Here is a 16,580-nt window from a genome sequence, read left to right as displayed (position 1 = left end):
AGGCATGTGACTCCAGAGTGGGGATGGCAGCCAGGCTGGTGGCTTCCCTGCGGGGCCCGAGACCACACCTCTCCACCTTCACACAGGTGTACAGATGCTCTGCTCCCCGCCCTGCTCACCCCTCTTGATCCCCACCTTCATCGTGGGGACCAGTGCCTTAAAAATGAACGCTAATTAGGGAATAGATGCAAGCTTGCTCTACAGCAGCTCTCATCATGCCATTTAAAATCACTAGGTCGCTAGGAAACTTGAAAAATATTGTTATTGTCTTTAGTCCTATAATTTGTGGCTTTAGATTGTAATTATGTTTTCTCTTTTTTTTACCAGGACAACTTGACTGTAATAACTATGACTCTTTGACATTATCTGAATAGTTGTGCAACTCATTAAAAGCATGATAAGCTCAGCAGCCTTTACCAACCCTTTGTAAAGATGTCTCTAAGCAGTTTCCGAGACCTGGATTTCAGTGGAAATGGCAGCTAACAAGGGGCAGGATTTGAGACCTGGGGGCTGATAGCCCCAAGAGAAAATCCTGTCAGCTTTGCAGAAGGAGGATGTGCAAAGGGGCTGCTAAGCTGATAGTTTTGAGTCAGAATACTATAAAATTGATTACCTGTTAGTATACAAATACAGTCATAGTAACACTAAAGAGGATTTTTTGCAGCTGTTAATTTCAGGAACTGCTTCAGACTTTTCACTCATAACAAAATGTGAAAGCTGAGTGCGAGCCCTGTACTGTCATCTCGCATGACTCTTTTGTGTCTTTATGTTTCCTTTGTAGAGTTTTTGGTCATGAAGAGGAAGAGAGGCAGGCCTAAGGGGTCCACAAAGAAGGCCAGTGCCGAAGAGGAGCTGGCAGAAAGCACCGTGAGTCCCCCGGAGGATAGCGCGTTGGCTGCTGAGGAGGGGAGCAGCGTGGCTCCAGGCAGCCTGGAGTGCAGCAAGTGCTGTCGGAAGTTCTCCAATACGCGCCAGCTGCGGAAGCACATCTGCATCATCGTGCTGAACTTGGGCGAGGAGGAGGGAGAGGCAGGTAAATGCTGCCAAAGGGCTGAAGGTGCCAGTTTCTTATTGAGAGATGTAGCTACTAATATCAGTATCCGACTGGTTAGGAAATAGCATATATTTACACAGGTCTCATCCATCTGGAAAAGAGCTTATTTTCCTAATGATTGTTGACTAACACTAAGTCATTTTCTAAGTGAAGGTGTTATCTGATAGCCGATACCCAGGTCAGGGGGTGCTGTAGCAGTTGCTACTGGGGGGTCGCAAAGATGGTAGAACACTGTCTCTGCCCTTGCCAGGCTTGGGTTCTGGGAGAGATCAGGTTTTCAAATGCAGAATGTCAAATTGTTGGTGGGAGAAGGTGTTGTGATAGGAAATCAGGAGGGAGCCTAGTGTCACATGTTGGATGACAACTGGATGTCTTAGTCCTCCCTCCTTTAATCCAAATGCCACCCGGACTGTTCCTGCGAGAGACCATGACTGACCAAATAGGGGCTGAGAACTAGATCTTGGCAGGCACCTTTGGGGAAACAAAGAATATCAGGTGTTTCTTCCAGATGAGGCTTTAGCTTAGAATCAACTTCTAAGAGAGGATGGAAGGGGAAGATGCCTGAGCAGGAAGTGCCGTCACCATTGGGGCGCCTGTCTGTGGACGACCTTCTTAGGAGGCAGGGAATAGCGAGGTTGTGCTGGAGAGGCGAGGACCTCTGGTGTGGGCTCTGCTGTGTTTTTTGGTCCTTCTACCAGTTTTGAAGTCTTCAGACTGAACCTCACGTTGAAGAAGTTCTTTCTCTTTTGTGTTGTGCTAAGCATGTTCTTTCTATAGGAGGCAGTTCTAGTTAAGAATGGATTCTGGAATACAGGCTACAGGGAGGGACTGCTGGGATTTCTGAGACCAAGTTCTTTTGGCAAATAAAGATAATTTTAGAAATGAGATGGTTGAAGTAGGAAGGTTTAGAGTGTACCTCCCTGAACCTGAAGCTCCAATTTCCAATGGAGTTGTTAATCACTGGATTTGGGTTATGGAGTGTCTCCCCTATACACACACACACACACACACACACTCTCTCTCTCTCTTTCTCTCTCTTTCTCTCTCTCTCTCTCTTTCTCTCTCTCTCTCTCTTTCTCTCTCTCTCTCTCTTTTTCACACACACATCCCCCACTCTCTTTTTCTGACACAGCTGGGTAATGGTATCACATTTTAATCAGAAGGGCCAGCTCCAGCCATCAAGGCAGTTCTGCTGTTTGTACTTCTGCCTGAGTTCTTCAGATCATTTGGTTCTGTCTTTTCGAGAATTTCTTTTGTTTTTGTGCTTTCATGGAATTTTTTTTTTTTTCTATCAGGTTCCTTTTGAGAAACCCCTGGACCTTCTGTATAATTCTGGCTAAAAATCAGGGATTTTGCTCTTTTTCAGTATCAAATATTGCTATTTCCTCTTTCTCCAGACCTCAGGGCTAACTCTGACTTTGAGACTCATAATCAAAAGGACAGAATGAGAAGGTCAGTTGGCTCTGAGGCTGCCCCCTGGTCTGCACTGCCCTCAGGGCATCTCTGTAAAGCACAGTCGTTCGTCTCTCCCTGCAACAATTGAGTGGAGAGTCTTTACCCGCTTCTTCAAGGCCCTCCCCAGAATGGTCTTTCCATGTGGCGTGATGGCACCATTTTTCAGTGCCCTGTGGAATGCAGCAACTTTGGTACAATTGACAAAAACCTAGATTTTTATCAGTTGTTTTTTTTTTTTTTTTTTTTTTTACTGTTATCAATATTGCTTTAATAAATATTCCTGTATGGGTATGTGTGTGTGTATGTACCTATTTGTTAGTGTACGTGTGTGTAGGTATTTCTGTATGGGTACGTATGTATATGTATGTATCTGTGTGTGTGTGTATACATATTTTCAGATCTTTATTGTTATTTTTGTGGGAGAAATTCCTGGAGGTAGACTGCTACATCAGAAAGTGTATTCCAGGTTGCCAGATTTCTCCCCAGAAAGCTTCCACCAACTTAGATTCCAAATGTGTGTTGAGAGTGCCTGTTAGATATTATCACTTTTGTTTGTTTTCCTTTTTGATACCTGTGATGACACCAAAAAATACTCAGAAAAAAGTAAATATAAACCAAAATTTCACCATCTAAGGCATAATGACTGTTATAATGGCTGTGAAAAAGAATGACTTCCTCTACTCTGTGTACATACGTATGCATTTTTCAAAACTGGGATCATAGGTAATATTTTGTGATCTTTTTTCATTCACTAATGTGGCAGATAAATTTTTCATGACAATATTTTTTAATTTCACAAGCTGTTTTCTAGCCCTTTTTATGTTACAGATGCTGTTCTCCATGAGTAATAGCTCTTTTAATTCTCACAGCAACTTTAGGAGGTGCACACTGTCCTCATTGTACAGAGTGGAAACTGAGGCATAGATAGGTTCCGCAGCTTGCTTAGATCACCCCTCTCATGCCAGGCGGTGGTGGTCGTGAAGCTGGCGGGCTGACTCCAGGCTCTGTGATTCTCACTGCTTTGCCACACGTCCTGGTCCAAAACAGTAAATGTCAATTGTCATTTTTAAAGGCCGGAAGGCATTCCTTCATATGCCTGGGTCATAAATTTTACTTCATCAGTCTCCAGTTGATGGGCATTTACCATTGTTTCAAGATTTTTTCCCCTGATCAAAAAACACTACTCAAGTGAACAATCCTGGGTGTGCATTTTTATTTTATTTTATTTTTTGTACTTGTGGCATTATCTTAAGCGAATACCTAGTAAGGTAATTGCTGCACCAGTAGGGAACACTTTACATTGCCACACACACACACATTGTCAGACGACTCTGCAGAAAGCACGTGCCAGGTATTTTCCTTCATAGGCTGTGTCCTCATCTCCCCTTCATCCGTGGGTGTGTCAATCTCTGGCCTGGCCAGGCTCTTATGTGGACGGTTTTCTGTGTTTAATTTGTACCCCTTGATCACTGGTGGACGATCTCTGCACATGGTCGTTGGCTGTGTGCGTTTCGTGTGTGTTTGGGAGTCCTCCTCGTTCATACTCTTCTCCCTCTGGAAAATCACGTATGCTGGAAATGTTTCCTGCAGTTTGTCATTTGCCTTAATTTCCTTGGTCGCATTCCTTTTTTGTGCTTTTGCATTTTGCCAGGATTTTAAATTTCTATATTAAATAAACTGTCAAATTATGGCTAAGAAAACTTACCCTGTGCCTCCAAAGTCTAAAATATACTTCTATATATCCCCCTGTCATTTATATGGTTTTATTTTACTAATATCTGTCATCCGTCTGGAAATTCTATTTTGTTTATGTGATTGTGAAGTAAGACAGTTATGTAGTTGACCCTTGAATAACAGAGATAAGGGGTGCTGACACCCTTTCCCTCCATGCAATTGGAAGTCCATATATAACTTCCCCCAAACCTAACTGCAAATAGCCTAATATTAACAGGAAGCCTTACTGATAATATAGTCGATTAACACATATTTTGTATATTTCATGTATTATTAGCTGTATTCTTATAATAAAGTAATCTAGAGAAAATAAAATGTTATTAAGGAAACAATAAAGAAGAGAAAATACATTTACTGTTCACCAGAAGTCTGTCTGGTCTGTATCCTTGTCCTCTTCTCATTGAGCAGATGGAGGAAGACGAGGTTTGTCTTTCAGTCTGGGGTGGCAGAGATGGGAGGAAGTGTGTGTGTGAGTGGAGACACACAGTTCAAACCCAACTTGTTCAAGCATCAACTGTTTATTTTGATTAGTACATACAAACCAAGGAATTATCTTAATAAATGCAATTTACTAGATAAAATATTTTGAATTATAGAGTGTAGAAAGAAAATAAGGGCCTGGCAGCTCAAAGTCTAAAATAAACACTTATTCCACATAATTTTGGATTCACAGGAATTGCAAAGATAGTTCAGAAGGGTCCTATATGCCCCTTGCCCAGTCTCCCCCAGTGGTTACAGCTTGTACAACTATAGCCAATAGCAAAATCAGGCATTATCCTTGGGAGAGCATATGTGGCCGGCTGTCACTTCGTCACTCACCAGCCAGCACCACTGTTAGAAAGCAGCATGAAGCTCCTTGTGACCCACTGTAGTCACACCCACCTGTCTGTCACCTGGCAGCCCTCATCTGTTCCCCAGCTCTGTGGTTCCCAGCCTCTGGGCTGTGGACCTGTACTAGTCCGTGGCCTGTTGGGAATAGGGTCGCATGCATCACCGCCAGAACTCTGTCTCCTGTCCATCCACCCCACCCCCCACCCCATGGACTGGGTTAAAATAACCAATCTCTGGAACCAAAAAGGTTGGGACTATTGTTCCAGTTCTGTAATTTTATCATTTCAAGAATGCTGTATAAATTGTATGACACAGTATGTGATCTTCTGAAATTGGCTTAAAGAATCCCCTTTTTAGACCAAAGTTCTAATTTTATGATTAAGGAATTTGAGGTGTGGAAATGCTGGTTATCCGGAGTTAGATGACCCATTTGGGGTCAGTTGGGGCAGGGTCTTTATCCCCTCTCCCCCATGGTTAGTCTACTGGATGACATTTCTGTCTTTAAAATGGTCTCATTTCTACCTCATGGGTGGAGGTTTGACTCATTTCAGTATACCCCTGTTAGATTTTTCTCTAACCTTACAAGAAATGAAATGTCCATCTTATATCCCGATGTTTACTTTCTGCTCTGTGATAATTAGGCAGTCTCTTCAGCAATGGCAGGCAGGCACATTCCTCTCTGATGAGATTATTAGCTTTCTCCAGTAATAGTCTGTGCAGAAAACAGCCTTGTATTCCATTGATTTGAGTGACCCTAATGGACTTTTAACAAATACAAACTGGAAAGGTAGAAGCTCTGGATATTTATCCCTTTCTGGCCACTGGTAGAGCCTCTAAAATATGCAGAAATGACCTTCTGCCCAGCTGCCTTGTGGCTGGCATCCATGTAATTGCACCACGTTCCCTAGTTTGCCAAGCACAATATTACAATTTGGGAAATTCTTGCATAATTGTTTTAATACATGCTCTGTCAAGAGCAGTCTAGTGACATTTCAAACAATTGACCTTGGCTCCATAGCTTGTTAAAACAATTAGAAGAAAACAGAATAAGTTCTTCCTGTACCCTCAACCATGGCAAGTTAAAATAACACTTTTCATGTGTATTCAACATTTATTAATTTTATTCTGCATTTGAATGGTAAAAGAAACCAGAAAAAGAAGTTTTTGTTTTGTTTTTTTTTTCCCCCTTGCTGGTATGTGGAACAGCTGGTGTTTTGAAAAATGTTTTACAGCCTACAGAAATCAATATGTCAAATTTATAAAAGAGACTTCTGAACCTTTCTAAGCTTGTTATTTCTGGGGTCATTTTATGCAAGGAAGAGTAGTGAAAATTTCCTCTTGTTCTTGTTAAATCTTTCCAATAGAAGACAAGGCATTTATTTTATGGTCTTACCTAAGATGTACGTATAATCTTCATGAGGATTATTTACATAGAGTTTTGAGTCTCTGCCTTCTATCCTATTCGTGTTAGCAAAACAGCTGACTTGATAAATAGCTGGTACAATTGAAAATGGTTTGTGAGTGAGTCTTGTTTGAAAATTTGCAGGTGAAAGTGTCGGTCTCTAAATACCACGCTTTCCTCTGTGGAAGGGGGTATAGTAGTGATGTCTGTTTCTTTTTGCTGGCCATAAACCCCTGTTTTTATTCTCTACACTAATAAGGAGAGTGGAGCCCTGAGATTTCTAGCTGTGGCTGGTCGTGGGTGTGCCTGTGAGCGTGAGCATCTGTGTGGCACACTTAATGTTCCCTTTCTGTGACCCACTGCTGCGGCCCCACTTGCTTTGTGAGCTTGACTCTGCCATTCAGGGCAACCAGGCTATCCCCTGAGCAAAGTGGCCCCAGAGGGCAGGGGCTTCACATCGCCACACTTGCATTCTTGTTGGGACTTCATGTCCATTACAGGTCCTCAGAGGGCTCTGCTCTCTCAGGGATCCAGCGGGAGCAGGCGGCCACCATCGTGAAAGTGGCAGAAAGGAAGAGAGCCCTGGGTGGTTTCTCTGTGACCCAGGAGTGACACCTGTCATTTCTTCCCTGCACCGTCTCTTCTGAGGAAGCGACATCTGTTATTTCTTCCCTGCACCCTCTGTTCTGAGGATGGGGGAACTGGAAATGCTTGGTGGCTGTCACTAGGGACTGCTGCATGGTTCCCATCCATTTGTGTGATTCTACCACACAATCTGCATTCTGGCTTCTTGCAAGTATCTTCCTTGTCTATGTTTTGGTTCTGGCATGCTCCAGAGTGTGGTCAGTACTAAACTCGCCTAGCTTCTTTTTTTTTATTTTTTATTTATTTATTTATTTTTATTAAATCATAGCCGTGTACATTAGTAAGATCACGGGGCACCATACACTTGGTTCATAGATCGTTGGACACATTTTCATCACACTAGTTAACATAGCTTTCGTAGCATTTTCTTAGTTATTTTGCTAAGACCTTTACATTCCACATTTACTAGGATTCACATATACCCTTGTAAGATGCACCGCAGGTGTAATCCCATTAATCCCCCTCCCTCCACCTACCTCCCCCCTCCCTCCCCTCCCTTTCCTGCTTCTCCCTATTCTTAGGTTGTAACTGGGTTATAGCTTTCATGTGAAGGTCCTACATTAGTTTCATAATAAGGGTGAGTACATTGGGTACTTTTTCTTCCATTCTTGAGACACTTTACTAAGAAGAATATGTTCCAGCTCCATCCATGTAAACATGAAAGAGGTAAAGTCTCCATCTTTTTTTTTAAGGCTGCATAATATTCCATACATATACCACAATTTATTAATCCATTCGTGGATCGATGGGCACTTGGGCTTTTTCCATGACTTAGCAATTATGAATAGGGCTGCAATAAATATTCTGATACAAATATCTTTGTTATGGTGTGATTTTTGGTCTTCTGGGTATATGCCCAGTAGAGGGATTACAGGATTGAATGGCAGATCTATTTTTAGATCTCTAAGTGTTCTCCATATCTCTTTCCAAAAGGAATGTATTAATTTGCATTCCCACCAGCAGTGCAAAAGTGTTCCCTTTTCTCCACATCCACGCCAACATCTCTGGTCTTGGGATTTTGTGATATACGCTAGTCTCACTGGAGTTAGATGATATCTCAAAGTAGTTTTGATTTGCATTTCTCTGATGATTAAAGATGATGAGCATTTTTTCATATGTCTGAAGGCCGTGCGCCTGTCTTCTTCAGAGAAGTTTCTCTTCAAGTCCCTTGCCCAGCCTGCGATGGGATCCCTTGTTCTTTTCTTGCTAATGCGTTTGCACCTCTCACCATTAACCAAGATAGACTCTCACTGGATTAAAGATTTAAACCAGACATGAAACTATAAAAATACTAGAAGAGAGTGCAGGGAAAACCCTTGAAGAAATTGGGCTGGGCGAGTTTTTTATGAGAAGGACCCCCCGGGCAATTGAAGCTGCTTCAAAAATACACTATTGGGACTTGATCAAACTAAAAAGCTTCTGCACAGCCAAGAACACAGTAAGTAAAGCAAGCAAACAGCCCTCAGAATGGGAGAAGATATTTGCAGGTTATGTCTCCGACAAAGGTTTAATAACCAGAATCCACAGAGAACTCAATCGCCTAGCTTCTTGTAGGTGTGCCTCCTATATTCCATCTCGGCACCTGGCTCCACCATCCTGATACTCAGCGAGAAATATCCCTGTTACCTGTCTCATGCCATGACAACATGGTTGGTTGACTGACTTTTCCTGCTGAATTTTCCTCCGCTCCTTCACTCTGTACCTGCTATTGTCTTTGTGGACCAGATGCCAGGACCTCTTCTGTGGACTCTTGGGATACCTCTGGCCAGCCCATTCTCTCCAGTCCACTCTCTGAGTACTCCGAGAGTGGAGTATTAAATCATCACAGCTATGATTTAATAAAATATTTGGGGGGATATGTGCCTAATAAAATTTCATTTATTTACTGGTAAGTTATATTTTAAAACTTTAATAAGCATCTATAGAGTTCCTTCTGTGGACCAGCCACTTTTGGGGGGGTAACTTACAAATATTCGTTTCCTTTTTTAAAAGCCCTATGAGGTAGTTATGGTTCTTATTCCCAATGTGTGGATTAGGAAACCCAGGTAAGCACCCTATCCAGTGTCACACAGCTTTGAGTGATAGAACTGGGGTGTTCCTCCAGCATTCTGGCCCACACACGTAGAATGCTGTGCTAACATGTTATGGGCATTAGGAAACAAGCATAAAATGTAAGTTCCAAAGGAATGAGGGAGGAAAGAGAAAGAGGACTTTTCCTATTTTCTTCCCCAATTTTGGTGGGTACGTGCCTTCTAATTTGGAAACCATTGCTCTCCTTGGGGCTCAGTGTCTTTCTGAGGTGCAGACAGCTCCCATCCCTGTGCTGAAAGTGGCTATCAGTGATGTCCCCCATACCCCGACTTCCTCCCCCTCTGCCCAGCCGTGAGCCTGCGGGAACATGTGGAGGCCCCAGGGTGCTGCGATCTCACCATCTCCCCTACACATAGTCTTTTCGCTTGGGATGGCCTCTGCCTTGTCCACCTAGGTTTAGCTGTAGTCTCCCTGAGCCAGCGGGGCCCCCACTGCATCGTCTGTCCCTTCTCTATGGAATGCTGGAGCTCCTGGGCCAGAGATTCCTGTTCGTCATCATCCCCAAGCATCACCCCTCCTTTCCAGCATGCCTCAGACTGAGCCGCACTCCCCGTGCCGTGCCTTGGGCTGCTGGAGGTGCTGGTCAGTGTGTCTCCCCACATCTGAGAGCTCAGAAGGCAGCACCCCACACTTTCACCAGCGCCTGGTTCCCTGTGAATGGAACAGAGTCATCTACATCCCTCTTTTTGTTCTAATCTTCAGAGAGCAGGAGCTAGGACTGTGTGAGTTCTAATGGTTGAGAAACTTGAAGTTAATTTGTTTTGTGACTTCCATTTATATTTCTGTGTGGACTGAGTCCAGTGACTTGGATGAGGCCCTAGGTATCATTGCCACTGTCTGTCTGCCAGACGCATTTCTCCAGCACGTTTTTTTGACTCCGAAGTTGCTTTTCACATTTCAGCTTCAGCCATAAGTTTTCTCCCAGGTATTTAAGGGTAATGTATGCAAGTCACCTCTCATTTCTATGTCATCTGAACCAGAAACCTCAGTGTCCTCCTGATTCCTCCTTTTGTCTCACCTACCCTTGCCTTGTTGACTTTTCCTCCTCCGAGTGATTTTAGGCCTCACTTTCCTGTCTCTCATTCTTCCTACCTCCCGAGGTCTGCTTTTGTTATCTCTCACACAGACTGTCTTGCAGTGGCCTTCACCTGGCCTCTCTACCTCTGCACCTGCTCCCTACAGGCCACTCCTCGCAGAGCAGAGTAAGGTGCAAAAGGGGCTGTGTCACCTCCTGCCCATGGTCCTCCAGGGCTGCCCCTCCCCTGCCATTGCTGAGCATGGGCAGATCTCAGTCTGTCCTGAGATGACCTCCTCTGAAGCCACTGCCCCCACGTGCCCTTTGCCCCTGCTTGTCCCATGGGTTCTTTTGTGCCTCTGCACTTTCTTCATGGAAGGCCCCTCTCAACCCCCTAAGCCAGCTAACAAATTCTTTCTTATTCTTTCCAGCCAGCACAGAACCTGCAATGTAAGCAGTCCTGGTAAACATCTGCTGGATGAAAATACCTGTATGTGACCTTTATTACTCCAATAGCTCTGATCCCTGCAGCAGGAAGATTCTCTTCTCTTTCTGCCCTGCTTCCTTGAGTTATTGTAGAGCTTCAAGCCAGACTTTGGAGATCAGAGTTAAGTATAATTCTCTTCCCTTGAACAGCTGAATATCTAGGGAGGAGGACAGGGATGCAAATAAATGACAAAATACGGCTGGGGGGGCGGTGAGCCACATGCAGAGGGAGCAGGGCAGCACCACCTGCTGGGCACCTCCTGGAAGGCTTCCTGGAGGAGGAGACCATGAACTGCATCTGTAAGGATGACTTGGCATTGGACGAGGATGTGGAAAAGAAGGTGAATAGGCATTTCTATTGTGGTGCATGCAAAAGCCTGCAGCTGCAGGGTACAGGCACGTTTGAGGATGTTTGGGGAATTTACTACTGCTAGTATGTGGGGCAGCTGGGATGACGCGCAAGACAGAGGCCTCATGTCCTTCGCAGGCGTGTCTCCATTGCCGTCTTTCCTTGCGGGAACACTGCTGCAAGCAGGGGCTCCCTCTCATTCTCCCACAGCAAGAGGGACAGGAAAATGGGGACGGCCTGAGGGAAGAGGGAAGGGAAGAGCATATTCAGCAGGTTAGACAGAGTTAGTGCGAGTCTAATGCGTGTCTTAAACTGCTGTATGAGCAGGGTGGAATGAATTGGTGGCAGAGTCCCGGAATATAATCCCTTATCTGTCTGCTGTTCTGACAACTGCTCTGGGCTTTTATTAATATAGCTGATAACACTTTACCCTCCGGGGTATTCTGAGATTTAATTAGTTCTTGGGCAATTTAGAATAGGTACTTTAGAATATTAGTACAGTGTTAATTATATATGAATGCATATGAACTAATTTCTACAAGTGTGTGATTGCATTTACATTTAACTCTTCATCTGCCTGCCACCAATTCAGCAGACTTCATATTAATAATATGTTACATGTAGCTAATTGTGCTCCTTGGGTAATTCAGGGGTAAAAAATGCAGAGACAAATCTCACCTACTGCAAGTGCGGGATTGTAAAACAAAGGAGGGTCCCTTCAAAGGGACATTTCTGTGCTGAGCAAAGAGCAGGAAGATTTTGAGGTAAAAGGACTCCTTCGGAAATTTCCCATCAGATGGGCTTTGTTTTGCTCAGTGAAGTGAGGGAAGCTCACCAGGGAGCAGGACATGTGAGCACAGGGTGCGGGTCAGGGGCTGAGAACAGGAGCAGTTTGAACCTTGCTGCGGTCGTTGCTGAACGCATCAGGAGTGTTGAGCACCTACTGCTGTGTGCCAGGCGTGCGGTGGTTGCTGACTGTGAGATGCCAAATGAAAATGGAGCAACTTCCACACAGTAGAGTTGCCCAGAGTCAAGTGGGCAGGGCAGAAATGACTCTGACCCTGGGAGAAGTGTGAGGAGTGAGTGGCTGGTCGGGGCCATACGGGGTCTTGACGGAGCTCTGGCAAGGGAATTCTGCAGCGCCCAGGAGGGCAGGTGGTAGGGCGTGCTCTGTAGGTGGCTGGGGCAGAGGGTTGAAGACCATGTAGGCCTCGTGTTCTGGAGAGCAGGGGGAGGGTAGAGGTGAGGATGGAAGGGCTGGGGAGCTCCGTCCCTATGAGAGGGGACAGTACGTGCTAAGGCATGGAGGAGCCTGCAGACCACACAGAGGAGGCTGTGTAGTGGTCCAGGGTAAGGTCTGTGGTGTCTGAATGAGCAGCAGGAATCAAGAAAAGGGGGAGGTATTCTAGAGAAGCCAGGGAGGTGTGGTTGACAGGACCTGGCAGAGGTTGGAGAGAGACGGAGCAGGGAGGCTGCATAGGTTTCGCCTTGGGGCTAGACTGGATGGTGGCAAGCCCCATCTTGAGAGGCCTAGGGAGATGCAGGTTTGGGAAAACCAGGACGAGTTAGTTGTAGCTACACAACTGAATTTGTGGAATGATGGATATCCAAGAGGATGTATGGAGGACAGGCATGAGCAGACATATTATCCTGGGGAGAGGAAACAGTGGGAGGGGACAGGAGAGCAGCTGCTGAGGCATGTCCAAAGGGATGGGAGTAGGAAGGATAACTGTGGGAGGATGAGATGGACGGTGTGGAGGAGGAAGGTGGGGTGGACGATGGAATGGGCATAGGAGCATCAGGGAGCTGAAACTGGGATGAATGTGCCTCGTTGCTGACTCTGCAGGAATAAGGGGGTGAAGGTAGGTTGGAGACAGAAAAAAAAGGTCATCATAGGTGACCAAGAAGATTGCCCAGTGCAGCTTGCAGGAAGCAGATGGCCTGCGCAAGTGCATGACTCAAGAAATTAACAAAGAGATGATTGTGAAGGTGAAGGTGTGGGTGTGGTGTTGTGAAGGGTTTAGGCGTGGTGTCGCCCACCCCAGTAGGGTACTGGGAGAAGCTGTGGACAATGGGGTAGGTACTGTGACCAGCCTAGGTAAAGAGGCAAGAGAGAGGGTGATGACTGCAATGCCATGGGAGAGAGCTGTGGCTTCTCGTAGAGGACGAAGTCAGAGGGAGCCTGGAGGTAAGTGCCCACACCCAAGCTTCTCCTCCTCCTCCCTCCTGCTGCTGCCTCCTTTGGCCAAACCCAACTGGGAACTGTGGGGGCTGTGAGCAGTGAGGTCCATTGTGTGATCCTATAGGTCAGTCTGGGGGAGCTGGGTGGAGGCTGGACCTGAAGGGGCAAGTGGGACCTCTCCAGGCCTCCAGAGGACACGGGGTGCTTGCTCATCATCCACTCTTAAAAGGGACACATATGGGTCTTGCTCCTTAAGTAATGGCTACCTCCAATTTTACAGTGAGAAACCTCAGTGGGTGCAAGGGCACCAGACCCTGCCACAGGAGGATGGGATTCAGGCCCACGGGGCAAGCTCGCCCATTCTCAAACATCTGCTTCACTCTTCAAGGTTTGCGTTCCATGTTGTGCAGTGTCATCGCTTTTTTAAACTCTGTCTTTCCAAAAGAAAACTAAATATAAAGAATTATGTTAATGTGCCAGGGTTGAAGAGCAATGTTGCACAGATGCCAAGAAATCAAAAGTTATAATTCTGTGAATATCTGTGTCTTGGGAAAACACAGAGCTGGGTGGTAGGTGAGCCGGGTGCTCAGCTGCAGCCCTGTTATTAATGCAAACCAGATAAAACCATCAGGAAGGGTAATCCCAACCTTACTTGTGAGTTGGACTCTCATGTGTGTTTTTAGGTGTGAGGTCAACAGACTGATGTGCAGTAAACATGTCCTGAGGCCCTACTGCGTGCGCTCCCGTGTGGCAGGGTTCAGCATCTGTTCCCTCATGTGAACCTTGCAGTGACTCATTCTGCAGATGCAGATCCCAAGTTCAAAGAGTTCCAAATTCCTCAGATGCCCTTGACTCCAAATCCTTTCTAGCCTGCCTTCTCAAAACAGTGACTTTTAGTTAAAGCGGTATTTGGCATAGTACCTTGTACATCTTGATTTGGTAGTTTTAATGATATTTCCAGGGCTCTTCAGAGATACACAGTAGCTGAGGCTGGAGGGATACTTAGGACAGGTGTGGGAGGCTTTGAGGGGGAGGCTGGCAGGGAGCCTACCCACTGTAATCAGAGAAGTCAGGGCCTTTTATAGATTATTTATAGTGAAATTACCTAAAGAGTTCACTTGAAAAAGGTCTTGCTATTAAAAAAAAGCTTTAGAAACCACTATCCTAATGCACTGACAGTCACAATTAGATTTAGACAATGGTGCAACCGGATACGAAGTTTGATGGATGGAGGAACTTAGCAAAGGGCCTTGTTTTCTGGAAGAGCACATTCATGAGAGCCTTGGAGGACAGCGTGAAACATGAAAAGATTGGTTAAAAAGGTGTGCTGTGTATACAGTAGAGTTACAGACGTGCGTTAATGTTCAAGAAAGTGCTTTGCAATTTGTCACATACCACTCAGAAGATAAGGTGGTGTTATTATGGGAGTATAGTTTATCTCCATTTCGTGATATTGATTAAAGGAAAAATACCAGACAGGCACTGTTAGATGTTTCAGCTTGAAACCCACTGTTGCCGAGGGGATTAATGCCTGACTCCCTTCCTGTGACCTGGCTCTCCCAGGTCGGGCCTTGAAGACTGTACTGAGGTTTGATGCCACTGGGTCAGTTCTGCTTTTTAAGCATCTCAGACAGATTTTCGGCTATTGATCCCACTAAAATTACATCCTGTTTTCTCTTAGACAGTCTTTTCCAAAACTTGGTGAAGGTATTCTTAGACATTTGATACAAGTAGAAAACAAAATAGTACCTTAGAATTGTGTGATTTGCACACATACAGGAAGCAGGCTGTTTGAAACATGGTTCATCTTGGAAACAGTCGCTAGAGGACTTGGGGTTTGACCTGCCCCTGCCCAGGTCCCTTCAGCTTCTGTTATTTTCTACTTTTGGATGTGTGTGATTATGAAAAGATATCTGCTTGCCAGCTCTTCTGTCAGGCACTCTGCCTAGGCTGTGGAGTTCAACCAGGCATTCTTTGAAACAAACATAATATGTTATCCAAAATTTCCTTTTTGTACCCAATGGGGGCCTGAGTTTCAGCTAGGCATCCTGACTCTGCCCTATAGCTTTCCATCTCAGAAGAGCACCTGTTAGTGGTCGTGTTCATTGCCAAAGGCCTCAGCCTGTCTCAGTGCAGGGGTTTAACGGAATTCCAGCTTGCTTTCTTTCCCAAGAACTGCTTCTTCATAGCAAGGAGCATCACTGCAGAGCTGATGGGCATACCATCGACAGGCTGGGATGGGATTTTAGCTGCCTGGCCCCGATGCTGGGCCCAGGTGGCAGCCTGCCATGCCAGGGAGCCAGCTGTGCAGTTGACTGCTCAGTGGACCATGTGGGCTGAAGTGAGGCCACCAGTCTGTATAAAGTGATTTGGAGCAAATGGCCTCTTGCTGTTTATAGGCACTTGGCTGAGGGTGCACAGAGCCCACACCAGTCTTTATTTGATCCTCCTCAGCCTTTGGCACAGATGCGCCAGGGCCAGAGAGGGGTGGGCGAGAGGAAGGGTGCTGCTCAGAGGCAGTGCTAGGGTGCCGGTCCACTGGCCAGGCCCATCTGTTCTCTCCACCTGTAAGACAACATTCGGCTGTGCTGTTTGGCCACCAGCTCATCCCACCATGGAGCCGGCTGTCCAGTTGATTTCTCTCTACGTGTGTTGTCCAGGCTTCTGCTCCTGTGCAGCATCAGAGGCAGGAGAGGGTAGTGGAAAGACATGATGCTCTGGGTCTGCGACTGACAGGGTCAAGTGTCTGGGCCTTGCCACCTCTCTCCTCACTGAGTCTTGGTCTGATCTTTATGAAGGGCTCAGGAGCAGCTCTGCTTCATTAGAGTGGTGAGGATTGAAGAGCTGACAGCCCACGCAGTGTGCAGAATGGCTGGGGCCGTGCCTACTGTGTGCATCTGTCGCCCAGGTGAGCCTCTGAGCTGCCCAAGGGCAGGGGGCAGACAGAGGTGCACACACAAGAGACCTTTCTTTGCTGTCTGATGGCTGAGTGACTTTCCCACTGTGTGAGGTTTGAAGTGCTTTCTCTCTCTTCCCACTTCACTGAGTACCTGTGGTGTGTCAGACGCCGTGGAAATCTTCCAGTGAAAATGGCTGCATCCTGCCTGGCCTCACTGAGCTTACATCTTGTCGTGGAGTCAGACAAGAAACAAATAAACAAATACCTACATTAGCCACTATAAATACCTTCCTCAGCATCAGGGAGTATTTGTAAGAGATGCTGGTTAGAACTTAGAGCATTAGACCACAATCCAGATGGTCCCCAACTGTGATGGTTCAACTTAGGATTTTTCAGCTTTACTGTGGTGGTGTAAAAATGATGTGCATTCAGTGGAA

At 45.7% G+C, this 16,580-nt stretch overlaps 1 protein-coding gene across 4 annotated transcripts in view; it reads left to right on the top strand.

The window, feature by feature from the left end:
- The window catches only part of ZFAT (zinc finger and AT-hook domain containing), a 207,245-nt gene that overhangs the window by 53,182 nt on the left and 137,483 nt on the right, over positions 1–16,580 (top strand). For all 4 annotated transcript variants that reach the window (XM_053559219.1, XM_053559218.1, XM_053559220.1 and 1 more), the window contains exon 3: positions 782–1,033. In XM_053559219.1, the coding sequence (XP_053415194.1) occupies positions 782–1,033 (252 nt within the window). The remainder of the gene's footprint in view (positions 1–781; positions 1,034–16,580) is intronic.

This window comes from Nycticebus coucang, chromosome 13 (genome assembly GCF_027406575.1).
Source record: "Nycticebus coucang isolate mNycCou1 chromosome 13, mNycCou1.pri, whole genome shotgun sequence".
NCBI classification, from domain to species: Eukaryota; Metazoa; Chordata; class Mammalia; order Primates; family Lorisidae; genus Nycticebus; species Nycticebus coucang.
Note: the sequence above shows the minus strand (reverse complement) of the source record. Positions and strands in the feature narration are given on the sequence as shown.